Source organism: Tiliqua scincoides, chromosome 6 (assembly GCF_035046505.1).
Source record: "Tiliqua scincoides isolate rTilSci1 chromosome 6, rTilSci1.hap2, whole genome shotgun sequence".
NCBI lineage: Eukaryota > Metazoa > Chordata > Lepidosauria > Squamata > Scincidae > Tiliqua > Tiliqua scincoides.
In genome coordinates this window covers 43,326,306-43,343,479 of record NC_089826.1, presented here as the reverse complement: position 1 = coordinate 43,343,479, position 17,174 = coordinate 43,326,306, and the positions used below count along the sequence as shown (strand labels likewise).

Genomic DNA, 17,174 nt, shown 5'->3' with positions numbered 1-17,174 from the left:
ATGGACTGAATCTATCTTACCCACTACTTCCTACACTTCAGGATTTCATACAAGAGTCTTTCCTGGTCCTATCTGGAGATCCCAGGGATTGACCCTGAACAGTCTGCATGTCAAGTGGGTGCTCTTCTTTCCAGCCTCTCCGCTGGAAAGCTGTGTTCGCAGCAGAAACTTTTTTTATGGTTGTTGAACTGCACTTTCCTTCTGCCGTGTTGTAAACATCTTTAAAAGTCTTCTCCATCTTTTAAAATCCATTTATGTTTTGTGATGAATTGGAGATGCATAGGAGATGTGAAAAATCCATCTGTGCACACCTGAAAGGACTTCTGGATTGGAAGCCATATCTTGACTTTATATTTTGTTATTTATTTGAACTCTGCTTTTGGGGAACTGGCAAGGTTCTTCTGTGTGCACAGAATTGTATTGGACCTCTCCCAACCCAGGACTTTTCTGATATACTTGACTCTTTATAATGAGAAACATTTTACTACTATTAGACATCCATGCATTTTACTTGTTATATTGATATACAAAGTACATAACAGGAAAATACTAGAAACTGCACAAATTTTAATCCAGGAAGTATTACTAATGGAGAAAATGGGAGGAAAAAACCACATTCATTTTTAATTGTCAGGGGAGAATATCTCCTCTGTATATTAGAATGCTGTTCTAAAGATTTTCACTAAATCTTTTGCACTAAACTTGGATTTCAGGCTAAAATAGATAATCTACGGAAGACTTGGGAGTGTCTACACTTCTTAAAAAATTTATTGATCTAGATTTATATACTACCCTTTGTTTCCCAGCACCAAGTACACATGTAAAAATTGTGGTGTAGCTAAGGCATCTGGCACATGGGGACACAAAAATTTTTAACACTCACCATACTACAGAATCAAATCTATCATCGCCTTATGCATCCAGCCAGGAGGTGGTCTGAGGCAGGGGGAGGCCCTGGGGAGACCCTGATTTTGGGAAGATTTGGGGGAGACCCTGTCATCTGGACAGCTCTTAGCTAGATGGACCAGTGGTTGGACTCAGTTTCACGTTTGCACATATGTGTGCATGCACACACACACCACATATGCACATTACACAATATATTTACCTTCTAATCATATGCGTACTGATTGCAAACTTAAATCTTTTTTGTGCATTTCAGGGAAACTGATACAAGTAGTGTTTGGACACTGGGATGTAGTCACCTGCCTGGCCCGTTCTGAATCTTACATTGGAGGAAATTGTTACATTCTCTCAGGGTCTCGTGATGCAACACTGCTGCTGTGGTATTGGAATGGCAAAACGAACTGCATTGGTGATAACCCAAGTGGTAAGGGAAAAATATTTTATTACTAAGTAGAAAATTCAACAATGTACTACACTTACTCTTATGTAAGCAGAACTGCATAATGGTACTTGTGGCTTTATTTGCATACTAATGATTCGGCCTCCATGACATCCTTGCCCAGCAACTGATGTCACAACGTACAGAATCAGTGCTGGAGGTACTGAGATCTCAGAGACTGACACAGTCAGGACCCTCTCATGAGTTTGTGGGCCTTTGGCCAGTGCCTAGCCCTTACACTTTACCTGATGTTTGGGGTACAGTTTCTGTGGGCTTCCAGCATATTGGAATAGTACTCTGGATTACAGGTAGTGTTGTAGAGGTACCAAGTGAAATTTTTATTTCCACAAATTAATGCACAGATAGATATCTTCTCATTTGTCAAATCACAGAACAAACCTGCTAATGCAGAAGAACAGGCAATCAGGTAGACTGAATGATTTGAAGTGATTTTAATTACTATCTTTAAACAGCCAGTGGGGTTTGGATACCATTCAATTTTAATTGAATATTCATATTTTTGTTTGTGTGTTTAATTTATAGATATTTAAAACATTTCCATACCCAACAGCAAATGCTAGCAGTCTTTTCTTTCTTTCATGCTTTATTTAATTTCCAGTTTCTTCTTCAGTACATAATGGAGGAGGAGGTGAGGTACAAAAGAAGGGGAGGTACTGATGACTCTTTTGTTCGCTTTACCCATCAATTGGGAGATGTAGGCAAAAGATGGGAAGGAGATCTGTGTGCATCTATGATTGAGTGAATGTCTGTGTGTGTGTGTGTGTGAGAGAGAGAGTTAGGGTGCAATCCTAACCCCTTATGTTAGTGCTTTCCAGCACTGACATAAGGGCAATGCAGCTCTAAGGTAAGGGAATAAACATTTCCTTCCTTTGAGGAGGTCTCCATAAGTGACACCCAACTGCAGGATGCAGCACATGTCCCATTGGCACCGCTATGCCAGTGCTGGAAAGCCAGCACTGCCAGTTAGGATTGCCAGTTAGGACTGGCACTGCCAGTTAGGATTGCGCCCTTAGTGTGTTAATTAAGATGGTTCCTAAGATAGACTGACCAACTACTGCTGAAAAAAAATTACACACGTTTTTTCTGAATTAGTTGGGCTAGTTAGGTGGTGCTACGTTGTCCTTTTAAGAGTCAGCTCAATGGAAATGGCTGCCAGAGTGATGAAAATCAGCTACTGTACATGTGCATTATTTTTTCTCAGGCAAAACCTTCTAGTGGTGTGAATAAAAATACACCTCCTTATTTTAACTGGGCACTGACTGATTTATAAATTCTGAAAAACATTGGGTTTGATCTTGAGGTTTCCTTCCTCTACGGAAAAGAGCTTCCTCTGGAGGTAACAGTCTTCCACCAAAACAAAGAATCCTTCTCCTAAAGGAAGGCTTATGTGAAAGGAAACCTGGGGGTCACATTCAATAAAGAAAATAGCTCTTGTATTGCTGTGCAAATTTTTACTATGTTCAGAGATCATTTATACTTTCTAATAACTTAGGATGGCTTGTTTTTTTCTTATTCACATTAATTTTGGTCTAATCTGATTCCATAATCTTTTACTGAAATTTCCCATTTTATAAACAAAACCCATGCAACAATGCATTCTTAATATCAAATGAGAAATGACAATTGGGGGGAAAATGACATGCCTTTGGGGACTGTGATGACCTAAAAATGAAGGAGTGATGACAATGCTTAAAAATTAATATTGGCAATATTTCATGGACTCAGGGTCCAATCCTATCCAATTTTCCAGCACAGATGCAGTCGTGCCAACAGGGTGTGCATTGCATTCTGTGGTGGGAGGACTGTCACAGAGGCCTCCTCAAGGTATGGGAACATTTGTTGCCTTACCTCAGGGCTGCATTGTGGCTGCATTGGTGCTGGAAAATTGGATAGGATTGGGCCTTCAGTTTGATAATTTTCTTTAACATAAAATATTTGAGATCCAGATTTAGGGCATTGAGAATGAAAAGAATAAACCTAAAAATAAGATTTCTAAACAGCTGAATGGATGATAGTTGTGGATTACATTTTTAAAGAAGACGTTATAGCTTTACATTAAGAAAGCCATCATTCCAATATGTGGGCTCATTGCATTGGGTTTTAGACAAGTACAGTTTACCTGCATGTTTATAGAATTTTGTAGGCCAGGCAACAATAATTTCTCAAGATTAGAAACTAGAACCTGCAAACTTCCATGTTACAAAGTGTTCTGATTTAATTTGCTTTCAAATTAATTACATGAAAACTGTATATAATTGTAGCATAATTTCACTGTAGTCTTTTAGCCAAATATCCTTTGTTCAAGTTCTCCAGTTCTGTTGTTTTTTTCCTTAATTTTTTTGCTGTCCATAATCAAGCATCCTAGAGTGACATCTGCTGGTGATGATTTGAAATTCTGTAATATAACTCCTTTTGCAGCAAAAGATCCCAGTCTATCCTCCATATCTACTTTACCCAGGCTTCACACACTGGAGAGGACACACTGTTCCAGAACCACTATTCAGAGCGCGATACCATAGTCTTCCGAGACTGAAGGATGCCAACACATATGTAGCAAAAGTCTGTGGTTTTTGCTGGCAATGTTGAAAAACAAGTATTCTGCTTCACCCTTGGAATGCATTGCATCCCAGGATGGTCAAATAGCCCATCTGTGAAAATATTTCATTACCTGATAGCGTGTGTGTTGTAGAAAGCTCCTACCCTCCTTACTGTTCAAGAAGCATCTTATTGCCATGTTTGTTACAGTTAATGTGTTGTCATAATTATGTAATACACAAAGTTTTCTCTTGTGTAGAAATTTCTCTAGAAATTGGCTACCTCAAAGGTGCACCCATCTTGTTCTGTGGAGTGAACAAAAGTTAGGTAGAAAAGTATGGTTCTGTTTAAAAGATAAAAGTTTTACCTTTTTTTCTGTTTTAAAGATAAAAGACTTTAAATGTTTAGTTATTGTCACATCTCAATTATAGTTGAGCGTAACCAGATTTTTCTCTTGGTTGTTCAGGTGATTAACCATGTAATAGTCTGAGGCTTGTGCCTTCTGTCTTTTAAATTTCTGGCTGCAGCCTTGAGATGCATGTATGTGTTTGTGTCGGCCACGTTGCACTTTCCAGACCTAGTGTTCTGTAGCTTATTTTACATTTTGCTTTCTTAGAACTGTTTTTCTGAGGGAGATATATATGTTGAATCATCTAGCGTATACTGCAGAATCATTAAAGAGGGCAAGTTTTGATTTGGAAAATGCCAGTGTAGGCAGAGCTGCCCCAATATCTTCTGACACTTATCCCACCACTTTATTCTTCTCCACATTTCTGCTCAATCCCAATCCTGGAAGTTGGAGGAGGAGAAGGATCAGTGGAGGAAAGTGGGTGCTTCCTGCCAATCCGCTGCCTGTGGTGACCACTTCACTTGACCTCATTGATGAGTTGGCCCTGCATGTAGGCAGCAGCAACTCTTACTCACTATAACATGATTCTATATTCACTTTATAGCTAGGAAGGAATGCTTCTACACTTGAGTGAAGACCCATTTGAATCTTGTGTGGGGAGAAGAGAAAGCTGAGCTTGGCTGACAACACTGTGTCCCATTTCAGCAGGGACTGTGAGCAATTCGATCTGCGCAAATTTTGCACCATCAGGCATTCACACGGTTTGGGACAGTTTCCTCTTGTGAACTTCAAGGAAGATTTGTTACTTGAGTTTATCTTGGGCCTACATAAAAAGGGTGTGACATTTACGCCCACAACTGATGCTTTGCCTCAGTGTTTGGGATGAGCAAGGTAGGGCACTCCACAGTATAACCCTTAGCAGATTTTGTAAGAGGCCCCCTCAAACCATTACAAACTACAGTAGGGTTTTGCCACATCCATAGGTGAATGGCTTCATAGGGACCTTTATAAGGCATTGCCTCAAATTTTACTCAGCAATTGGGTGGGCTGTGTCAGTGCTCATACACTTGGACTGGGCAAGTCATGTTCTCGCCATCATGTGTCAAACCAACTATACGTAGGTCTAATAAAACTGAAGCCTATTTCTTCGTCTAGCTCTGAATGTTGGCCCCCTTATTTCTCAGCCCATTCCTACTGTGAGGGCACAAGTAATTCAAATGGTGACTTGGCTAACAGTTGTGTTTTAATGAGATGGAGAGCAGTTTTTGAAACTCTATATTCAAACTCAAGTGTCACTGAAAGGATACTCATGAAATTCTCCAGAAGGACTAGGAAGGTTTAGTGCTCCATGATGTAATGCAGGCTTTCATTTTCCAGGCAAAGCAAGAATTTATTTACTACTTATAGACAATGGTAAAGTTGTAAAATAAATAATATTTATATGTTAAATGAATAAAAGTTTAACGTATACCATATGTTCATCAACGACTTGGCCCCCTTCCTAACAAAGTTTGACATGCATTGTCCCAAATTGGGATCAGTGGATGTTCCTTTACTTTTATATGCTGATGACATGGCTCTAATCTCCCGTACAAAAATAGGCCTACGAAGACTGGTTAAAGCCTGTATTGAATATCTCGCAACTAACTCTCTGCAGATAAATTATGGAAAGTCCAAAACAGTGGTTTTTGGGAACTTATGGAAACCACAGTCTTGGCTTTTCAATGGAAAACTAATACAGCAGGTCAAGGAATTCCAGTACCTTGGCCTTCAGTTTCATTATAAGCATTCCTGGTCCTCCCATCGTTTGATTGAAATTAATTCATCCAGACCAGCTGTCCAAGCCATAACTTGTTTTTTCTTTTCTTGGGGCAACTCATTCATACCAGCTGCTTTGCAAGCTTTTAATGCCAAAGTCATACCTCAAATTTTATATGGCATCACTGTATGGATGCCGGCATTAAATAACACAATCGAAAGGGTCCAGTCCAAATTCCTTTACAAAATTTTTGGCTTACCGCATTGTGTTCCATATGCAGCACTCTGTCTGGAGTCAGGTCAACATAGGTTGGAGCTACATGCATGGTCCAGTTTTTTAAAATACTGGGCCAAAGTCTTTTTCAGGGCTGATCGCGATTTGCTGCTAAAGGGGCTGTTGGCCGATCCAGTGATAACTCCTTGCCTAGCCCTGTTCTATAAAAAAACCCAACAGATGGGACTTGAGGTTGATCTACAAGGGGCTCCCTCTCCTGAGGTTACTATCAGGCTTATGATAACCAGACTACATGACATAGAGAGGCAAGAGATTTTAGACGCAGCACAAAAAAAAATGTTTGTATGTATTTGTGTGTACATTTATGTGTGCACAGTATATCTGTGTATTGCTTAGGTCTCTATTCTCAGTATGGTATTTGTTCACAGACCTTATTTACCAAATATTTATGCCAAATAAAGGTTAACGAACGTATACCATATGCACTGTATTGGAACTAATAGGACTATATATAACATTCATTTGTTATTTGGTGTTCCATGCAAGCTAGAATGTCCCAGTATAATTATGTGGATGGAATAATAAAGATCTAGGAGAATATTGTCCACAATCACCATAACTACACTTTAATTCTCTAGAAATATTTTCTCATTTCTCTTCTAGTGAGCAAATAAATTATGCTTCAGAGTACTTTTCCTGAATAACTTATCAAGTTAGGATGTCAAGGGCTAAAATAATACCTGAAGGCAGAAGATCACTCTATATAACCTGAAATGGGATTTTCTGGGTGTTCTATAACTAACTGCCTATAACTAGCTGCTATGTGCATGTTTTTGTGCCATCCCAGGTGGTGAGGAAACACTTTTCCCTTTTTAGGGATTTTACCACATGTGCTGGCATGTAGGAAGATTGCATTCTTTAAATGTTTTATAGTTGCTCTCTATTCATTACATACCCTCAATTTTTCATTGTAAGATTTTCAAGGATTTCAAAGGCACATGCATACCTCTTGTTTAACCTACCCTTTTAGGATATTATTGTAACAGCAGTCAATACAAATTATAGCAGGGTTAGCTGATCTAACCTTGCATTTAATTTTGCATTGAGATAAAGCATTGTAAAATTGATTTTGTCATGCTAAAGTACAGTGTACCTCCTGCAACTGCAGAATAAGTTGAAATCTACATAACTCTTACAAAACTCAATTTTTAGTCTTAAATGTAGTCTCTGGTCATGCTTACTTTTAGAAGAGGTTGCCTTTAAGGAAAAAATGTTTAGTTTGTAGAACAATTAGGTTAGAAGGCAATGCTCATCAGTATTTGCTGAATTGAGTAAAACCACAGTCCTATACACACTTACCTGGGAATAGGTCTCATTGAACTCAACAGGACTTATTTCTTAGTATACATAGGATTGGACTGTGAGTTTGTTAAAATACATGAACTAATTCTTACACGTGTTTGCCAGTTTAAGATGTCCATATTCTCTTTCACTTTTGCACTATGAAATTCAATGCCAGGAGAATGAAAGAGCACTAATAGAGTTGTTCATAATCAAGAAAGGCACAGACTCTCCTCAATATTTTAGAACTGGAGTTTGAGTTTGTATTAATGTTTTATAGGAAGCTGTTTCCAAGGAATTTCCTTCTGTTCCCCTAGCAAAATATCCCCATAGTCAGGAATGAATCATACTGTGTCCTTTTGTCTTCTGAAATTTCATTTCTGGGCTTATGAAATATTTTTTATCCCATAAAAATAATAGTGTCTGCAAAGTGTTGGTGGGGGAAAGGAGTCTCCAGAACAGATTAGTTCTGTTTGGTAACTTTAGAGGTAATATACTTTGCTCTGTTGTATATGATTTAGTATTTGTAGTTTTTGTTGTGATGTGAATACTTCGTTAAAGATCAAGTTCAAGTTTTAAGTAATGCTTCATAAATGAGCTTGGGAGACAGCATTAAATACAGAATTGTGGAAAGCAGATCTCCAAAACAGTTGCATTTTTTATATTTGTACAGGATTTTGACTTTATTTAGCTTCATTTGACTTGTTCTTTCTTTAAGAATCTCCATAAAGATATACTCAACATTCTTTTCAGACCTTACTTAGAGTTTGGATCAGTGGTCAAAAACCTGCTTAAGGGACAAAGCCTGGCCTTTCTTTGAAGTCACTTCTCCAGGATTTCAAAGAAGAGCTGGAAACCAGTTTCCCAAAATGTTTTTAGAAAATTTTGAAGAGGTGCCCCTTAAACCAGCAGGAAAATAAAATTTTCCCTTTGCTTTATTGAAAACCATGACAGTCTTCTGAGGCAGCAAGAACTTAAAAACTGTCAAAGAAATCTCTTCTGCTCTACAATTGGCTTCTAAGTTGACCCCATTATTTGGAAAAATCAGAAGCATGAAGACCCCTAAATGCTTAACATTTTTATCAAAGGACTCAGCCTGACTTTTCAAAGGACTTGTGTTCCTAAGATTACAGTGATGAAGTGCCAAGAGGGTGGAAGCACCTCAAGTCGCATAGCTTTAAAGAAACAAAACATCCTCAAGTCAGTATAGTTAGCTAATGTTTTATTGATAAAATGATCCAAAATTCATTTCATTAAGAAATTTTGGTGGTAAGCTTTTGAAAGAGATCATATAAAGTTCCTGACTTCATTATATATTTTTAAATTATATAACCCTACTAAATCAAAAACATTTAAGACAATGGGAACAACTGAAAAAAAAATCTCATTCACAGAAATGGCTCTTGCAGGCAAAGGGAAATAATTTAAAAGTTTATTTTCTACCTTGGGGCCTCTGGGGCTCATGTAATAAACATTTTTTTTTTTTTGCATAAAATCAGTAATAAAAACAAAAGAATTCAAAATCAAAGCAAAAGAACTTTGAAAAACCAAGGGAACAAATCATAATCACTTAACTCAGTAAAGAGGAAAAATATTTAACACAAAAAATGTCTGGTAAAAAAGAAAAACTCTGTGCATGCTGGTTTATAAGGGAGGAGGATGTCTCTGATATAACTTACTCTGAAGCCAGTTAGGGCTTTAAAGGGCAAAATCACCACCCCTACTTGAGTCCAGAAGCATAGTGATAAACAGTGTAGATTACAAAAAACTGGAAGAATTATGCATGGGAAGGATAGAGTGGAAAGAGAGATGCTCTTTTCCCTGTCACACAACACCAGAACCAGGGGACGTCCACTCAAATTGTGCGTTGGGAGAGTTTGGACAGACAAAATAAAATATTTCTTTACTCAGCGTGTGGTTGGTCTGTGGAACTCCTTGCCACAGGATGTGGCATTTATATATGCCCCATATATGTGTGGCATTTGTCCTAGTTCTCCACTTTCATATTGTCCACATTCTGTCGTTGCTGTGTAGACTTTTCCACTGAGGATAATCCACACACATTGGTCTGGATGTGCTATTTGCAGGACACTCGAAGTCCATTTGATTCACCTGCACAAACCCATGTGCAGCTTGGAAGGAGGTTTCAAACTATAGAAACAATAATAAATGCACTTCAAATGTGGAGGCAATTGGGTACAAAGCATAACTACTGCAACTATCCTGGCCACTTCCTTCATATGTAATTTGACATGGGAGATTGCTCTTGGAGAAAGGCCAGTTGCATGATTCCTGGGATCCTGAACCATGTTAATTCACATTTACAGTTGGGGAGAAAATTAAAATTGGTTTGGATTATGCAGTCAAAGTAAAAATCAAATAGCTTAACTATATTGTTTCCTAGGTGGAATTTTAACTTGGTTGCAATTAAAATGATATGAACACCAGATAGCTGACAATGTAAATGTGAGTTAATGTATAAATGTAATATATTTTACATTTCAGGGGAAAAATCATTATGTGATTTTGCTTGAAGTTCAATGCTTCCTTCTGCAAAATGCATGGTGACACCACTTCGAAAGAAAAAGAATATACTTATCAAAACCATATTCCTCAAATCTATAATATTTTAAGCAGTAACAAATGGTTCCTGCTTGAAGTTGACAAAATAATTGAACTATAATAATAATAATTATTTTTTAGTTGTGCTCAACAGTGGAATGCCAGCATTTAAACTGTGATTGGCAAGGAAATACTGCAGGACATTAGAAAGAATTTTTAAAAATGCGTATTTTGTGATGAAACTTGGCTTTGTGATGAAGTTTGCTTTTATACGAGGGTCGCCCAGAAAGTAATGCACCACATTTTTTTTCTCAGCCTACAGTAATGGTACGAATGCAAAACTTTAGATATACATTATTTGAATTTTCAGGAGTGTGCACACAAATTTTTGGTTTCTTCAGACAGATAGCGTAGCTGCAGCAGTGTTTCGAAATGGCGTCTGTAAGTGATGTACGTTACAAGCAGCGTGTCGTCATTGAATTTCTCACTGCGGAGAAAGAAACTGTTGGGAACATTCACAAACGTTTGTGTACAGTTTATGGAGAATCTGCAGTCGACAGAAGTACGGTTAGTTGCTGGGCACAGAGGGTGAGGCCATTAGAAGGCGGATCGGCAGAGCTCCAAGATTTGCAGCGTTCGGGGCGGCCATCCACGGCTGTCACACCTGACAAGACGCAGCTTGCTGATGTGCTCATTCGCGAGGACCGACGCTTAACGACTAGGCAGTTGGCGCTGAAGCTGTCAATCAGCAAAGGAAGTGTGGATGCAATCATCCGTGCTCTTGATTACTCAGTGTGTGCACGATGGGTTCCGCGCTGTCTTACGGTGGACCACAAATCTCTCAGAAAAAACATTTCTTCTGAGTTGCTGAAATGTTTTGAAGATGAGGGGGAAGCGTTCTTGTCCAGGATTGTGACAGGTGATGAAATCTGGGTTCACCATTTTGAGCCTGAAACAAAACGACAGTCGATGGAATGGCGTCATCCTCAGTCTCCACAGAAGAAAAAATTCAAAGCAACTGCTTCCACCGGTAAGGTCATGATCACTGTGTTTTGGAACTGTGAGGGCGTCGTACTCATTGATGTGATACCAAGAGGCAGCACCATTAATTCTGAAGCTTATGTGAAGACATTAACCAAACTCAAGAAGAGCTTCCAGCGTCTTCGGCACCATAACAACCCAGGTGAATGTTTGATTCAACATGATAACGCTCGGCCTCACACAAGTTTGAGGACTTCGGAACACATCACTAAACAGGGTTGGACTGTGTTACCCCATCCACCCTACAGCCCTGACCTAGCTCCCTCAGACTTCCACTTGTTTGGGCCATTAAAGGATGCCATTCGCGTAAGACATTTTGAGGATGACGAAGAGGTGATTCGCACAGTGCAGAAATGGCTTCGTGACCAGAACAAGAAGTGGTACCAACAGGGCATACATGCCCTTGTGTCTCGCTGGAGGAAGGCCATAGAACTGGACGGAGATTACGTGGAAAAATAGGGAGTGTAGAAGAAACATCATTCTTTCTTGTGTGTAAGTTTCATTGTGTTCAATAAATAATTGTTGAAGAAAAAAAATGTGGTGCATTACTTTCTGGGCGACCCTCGTATATCTGAATGAAAGAATAAAACCTCTGCCCTAAACAGTGGTTCATGCCAATGCCCTCATCTATTTACGCAAATTGTTTGACTGACAGTTTAGTACTCCACAAGCTCTGAAGATACAGTTTCTCTTGAAAGTAAAAGGAACCTGCTGTTGGCACATGTATCAGGACCAGACCTTTGTGACTAACCACCTCTGGTGCTCAGGCTTGTGGCTGACATTTCAGAACAGTGAAAAGGCCAAGATGAAATGCAGTCGGTGAACTCCTGTCTCAGTTGTGTAACTGCCTCTGCAATAAGCACATTCTGGCTCATTTCAGACATTGTGCCAAAGTATTGTGAAGGAAGTCTATGGTGTGGCATGATGTCAACATACACAAATTACATCTGCAAGCAGTGGGCAAGCTGTAATGCTAAGTATGGTTTAGCATGGTGTCTGAATTGACACCCCATATTTACAGCTGTCATTTAACCTCTGGAGGCCTCTAACTGTATAAGTGGGAGTGCTGAGCAAATGGAAAATAAAATCAACTTCAAAACACAGATTGACATGCAGGTGTGCCCCTTAATTGTGGATTCAGTATCTGCAGTTTCAGTTTTCCTGGGTTTATAAATCCCTCCCCATTGCACAAATTACTTAACTGTGTCTGAAACCAACAAGAGGCTGTGGCATGTGTGTGTATGTACTTAAGGGCGGGGGGGGGAGATAGTTAAAGGAACAGTGTAGTTAATAGTTGAAGTCAGGAAGTTTCTGCAGCAGTCTGGAGGCAAGCTTAATCTCCCTAAACTGTGGCGCCCATGGCACCTAGTCTCTTGAAGAGAGAAGGGGGGGGGGCACATTGCCAGGAGATTAGAAGCTGATCAACAAGAAGGCACTTCACTAATCAAGACTTTCCTTGTTGGGATTGTAAGCAGAACATCAGGAGAGATAACTCTTTCCAACTTGCCTGAGTCTCCCAGGGCAGCCTAAGTCCCCCGCAATATCTGAAGAAAGAGAACGAGAGAGCAAGTGAGCGAGTTCTTCCCAACCTGCCTTGCCCTCTGCCAAGCTGCTGGCTGTTGGCTGGGAAACCCCCGCCAGGTGGACAGGAGGTGGGGAGAAGGGCAGTCTTTTTTAGTCCAGTCAACAGGCAGTCAAAGGGGAGGTGAAGGTGAGGGAGGAGCTGCCCAACTCAGAGAGGCACACTGGCAAGTGACTAAAGGAGGCTGCAGGGAGACTTCAGCTGCCCTGGGGGAGAGTCAGCTCTCCAGTTTGCCCTCTCTCCTCTACCCCTCGGCCTCTCTGCAGAGCAGGTTCCAACTTGCCTCATCCTCTGCTAGCCTCAGTCTACCAGCCTGATTTCTTGCCAGGAGTTCAGCACGGATCTCTTCGGATCTCCTCGAAGTCACAGGGTGGCTGAGTGGGTCAAACAGAGCTCAAGAGGGAGGGTGAGGTTCAGGAGAAGCGTGCTGGCAGAGGAAGGGTGCTATGTTGGGGGAACTGTGAATGATACCCCGGGAGACAGCAAGTAGCTTGGCAGACTCCAAGAGGTTGGGAAGAGTGAGATTGCTTGCTGTTTCACTCTCTTCAGTGACTGCAGGAGGCTGCAGGAAGACTTTGGCTGACCTGGGAGAGACTCAGGAAAGTTGGGAAGAGCTCTTTTTGCAAACCACTTGTTTGGGTTTGCTCTTATCTGCGGTTTCCGGTATCCGCAGGGGATTCCAGAACAGAACCCCCGCAAATACGGGTGCACGCCTATACTGTCCATTTCAGAGCTTAACCCATGGTTTGGTATGAGGTTTAAATTAAGTGTCTGTATTAAAATATTACATTTTGAATGCTTTATCTTATTTACCTACATGTATGCTGTGTACTTGCTGGGATACATCTCTATATAACTTGAATGAATATCACAACAAATGCATGTCTTTCAGCAGATACTTCTGTTTACACACACAAAATCTGAAACATTGTAATCCTAATTATGTGTGGCTAAGGAATCTTTTCCCCTTCCCCCACCATAGGTGATTCTGCCACTCCACGAGCGATTTTGACAGGACATGACTATGAGATTACCTGTACTGCAATTTGTGCTGAACTTGGTCTGGTAATAAGTGGTTCTAAAGGTAAATTTTGTCACAATCTTTTCTAAGCTTGGCATGGCATCTTTTTTCTGCTTTTTCATGCTGAAACATATCATTTAGGATATTAAAATTAAATTTTATATAATACTTTGTCCTTTACAATTGAGAAAAGTTGAATTTCAACATTCCCACACTGAAAGACTAAGAAGCGATGACATGTAATATAGCTTTTTGGTCTCATCTTGATTCTCATGTCCTCTTTTCAGAGGGGTAGCCATGTTACTCTGTTGCAGTAAACACAACAAAACTTCTTGCAGCAATTTTTAAAATGAGCATACTTTTTTTTAATGTGTAGAGAGAGTTCAGGGCTTGACATCTCCAAGATTGCATTGTAAATGATATAGGGTTTGTATTTTAGGTTTTGATAGAAATGGACACTGGGCTTCTCACTTCTTCTTGTTCTTTTTACAATGAAGTGTCATTTGTACCAATTTTATATTTTGCGTGTGTGCACAATTCACCTACAAGGTGTGAATCCTTCTGGGAACAAATAACCTTTCCCTTTCCATTCTGCTTGCAATGTGAAAAAGTATTCATTTTTCGTTTCTCTAGACCAGGGGTGTCCAAACATTTTGGCAGGAGGGCCACATCATCTCTCCGACACTGTGTCGGGGGCCGGGAAAGAAAAAGAATTAATTTATATTTCAAATTTGAATAAATTTACATAAATTTACACAAATGAATTTATTAGAGATGGAACTTATATGAATGAATGAAGGTCTTGCAGTAGCTCAAGGCCTCTAAAAGGCCTTGCACAAAGCAAGGCTGGCCTTACCTCCGCTGCCACTGCTGCATCACAGACATGAAATAGCAAGCAGTGGAGGGAGCCCTCATCCCACAGCTCATGTAAGAGGTTGAACAGTCACCCTCACACTGAGAGCAGTTGCATTGGGCCAGCACAGGCTCCAGCAAGTCTCCGGCGGGCCAGAGGCTCATTGGAGACTGGGGGCTCCCTGAGGGCCGGATTGGGAGTGCCCGAGGGCCGCAAGTGGCCCCCGAGCCGGGGTTTGGGCACCCCTGCTCTAGACCAATATCTACAGGTTGATTTGTTGGTTCTCAAGGGCAGGGAGAATCATTTCTACCAAATGTTTCCAGATGTTGTTCAGCCAGCACTACTCATATCTCAGTCTTAGAGCTTCGGAGGGTACACTATGTTAATTTGTTCAAATATCGATATATACCAGATTCTGCTTTTCACAATTACTCAGTGGAACTTTAGAATGAGCAGCCCAGCAGTGATTTACAGAACTAGTTCATAATGTTTTCTTAGTGCAGTCTCTAGATTGGCCAGTACAGTCGGTTTTTGTAGTGGTTTGCTAGCATCTCTAGATTTTAAAGATCTGATAGCTTTACCTTTTTTCTCCCCCACCACCTATTTTTTAGAAGGACCATGTCTCATACATTCTATGAATGGAGATCTACTAAGGACTTTGGAAGCACCTGACAACTGCCTGAAAGCAAAGCTTATCCAGGCATCAAGAGAGGGTCACTGTGTCATATACTATGACAATGGTCACTTCTGTGTATTCAGTGTGAATGGGAAACTACATGCCACTATGGAAACAGATGACAATATAAGGGTGAGCATGCTGAAGCGTGTTGTGTATACAGCATTGTCAAATGACAAAGATGTTTTACATTTTTATGCTTAGGCAACAAATTAGTAAAAGAAAAGTAGAATGAAGATAAAAAACGTTGAAGCGGAACTTAAAAAAATATTCATTGTTCTAACATTATGTGGGAACAGGGAGAGAAAATAAATTAAAAACAGTGATATCCAATGCCTGCACCTGAAGGGATCTTTATAGAACTCAAGAGAGCCTTGTTTGTTCCCCGTCCTATTTTGCACTTGCAAGAGCTTGGCAGGGAATGCAATGCCTTCTTTTTTATCCCCAGCCTTTATTCCATGTGTTGCTAAATCACTAGATATGAGAGTTGTGCATGGACAATCTATTCTTAGTAGTGCCCTGATCTGTGGGTGTGCAACAAGGTCGGGGGAATAGAAGAAATAGGATGCTAGTAAGCTGTATGGGGATTGCTCTGCATAAAGATGCTATAACCTCGTGCGAATAATTATCATGCTCTAATAATCTGAAAAGAAGTCTGCATGAGAATTTACAAATAGCTAACCCTATAATTTGTTTCACATTTACTCCTGCATTATAAATAATATAAATTGGCATACCCATTTCTAATTGTCCCACCAACCATAATTCACATTCAAGTGTTTATGGCCTTTCTGCCATAATTCCTTTAGTACTGAGGGTCATTTCTTCCTTTGTTTTCTACAATAACTGTACTGATAATCTGTTGTTTTCCATTTTGATTATGTTGTCAGTTTAGACAAGTAAATCTGCAAAATATCTAGCAATCCCTTGTTGGCTGAAACAATTTCGGTAGTGTTTGTTATTGTCAAGGTTTGGGCAGTGTTGTTTTATGCAATGGAAATTCTGCACTCTCTAGGCCAGTAGCACTCACAAATCATGCCATTATTTCCTCCCACCCCCAGTAGTCTTAGTCTTAAACAATCCACAGCCTTTTCTTAAACAATCCACAGTCTTAAACAATCCACAGCCTTTTCCCCAGGGTTCTTGTACTTTGTCATGCTGTAAGGCAAGTGGCAACTACGGTCTTTGCCAACAGCCTTGGAGTTCAACAGTTTTGCAGTTTGTTGCTGGTAGGAGATTGGAGTATGTGAAGGAAACAGAATATAATTTCTCAAGCAGATACTCTGCTATGTCATCAGGGCTTGTAGAATGTTAAAAAAAATAGAAGCTTTCAGTTATATTCAGGCAGTACAATCTTCTAATTTGCTGTCATGTACACAAGTACCCCCCAAAAAGAAAAAAAATGCTAACGGGAACTTTGAGTCTGTCTGGATATACTCAAAGCTTAATCAATGCTTTCCACCTGTTTTTGTTTTAAATATTGTATTGCTCAGCAGAGCTTAGGCTAACAGCATATCATGGCAGATCTGCTTTGCAGTGTTTAGATATCTTAACAAGTAACTTAAATCTAAGTCGGCAGGCAGTCCGAAGAAGTAAAATTATTCTATCCTAAACAAGACCAGCATGTTATTCCACCCAAAGGAACCAATTTATTTTTCTTTCCTGAGCCTGTTTTGAAAAGTGAAGTATCTCACAGGCATTTTGCTGGTTTATGCCAGTGTTGTCATGCTGACAGGCCTGCTTTTTAAGAGTAATGGCCTTCAAGAACCTAGGTTTTGAGTCTCTTCAAGGGAGTGTAAGTCAGAAGCAAAAGAATATGGAGTATTCCTTAAACTATGTGCTTTGGAGGATTATT

General features: G+C 39.9%; 1 protein-coding gene across 1 annotated transcript in view; it reads left to right on the top strand.

The window, feature by feature from the left end:
* Positions 1-17,174, top strand: part of LRBA (LPS responsive beige-like anchor protein) — a 542,055-nt gene that overhangs the window by 519,127 nt on the left and 5,754 nt on the right. Inside the window, exons 53-55 of the mRNA XM_066631587.1 lie at positions 1,163-1,330; positions 13,752-13,853; positions 15,255-15,451. Coding sequence (XP_066487684.1) covers positions 1,163-1,330; positions 13,752-13,853; positions 15,255-15,451 — 467 coding nt within the window. The remainder of the gene's footprint in view (positions 1-1,162; positions 1,331-13,751; positions 13,854-15,254; positions 15,452-17,174) is intronic.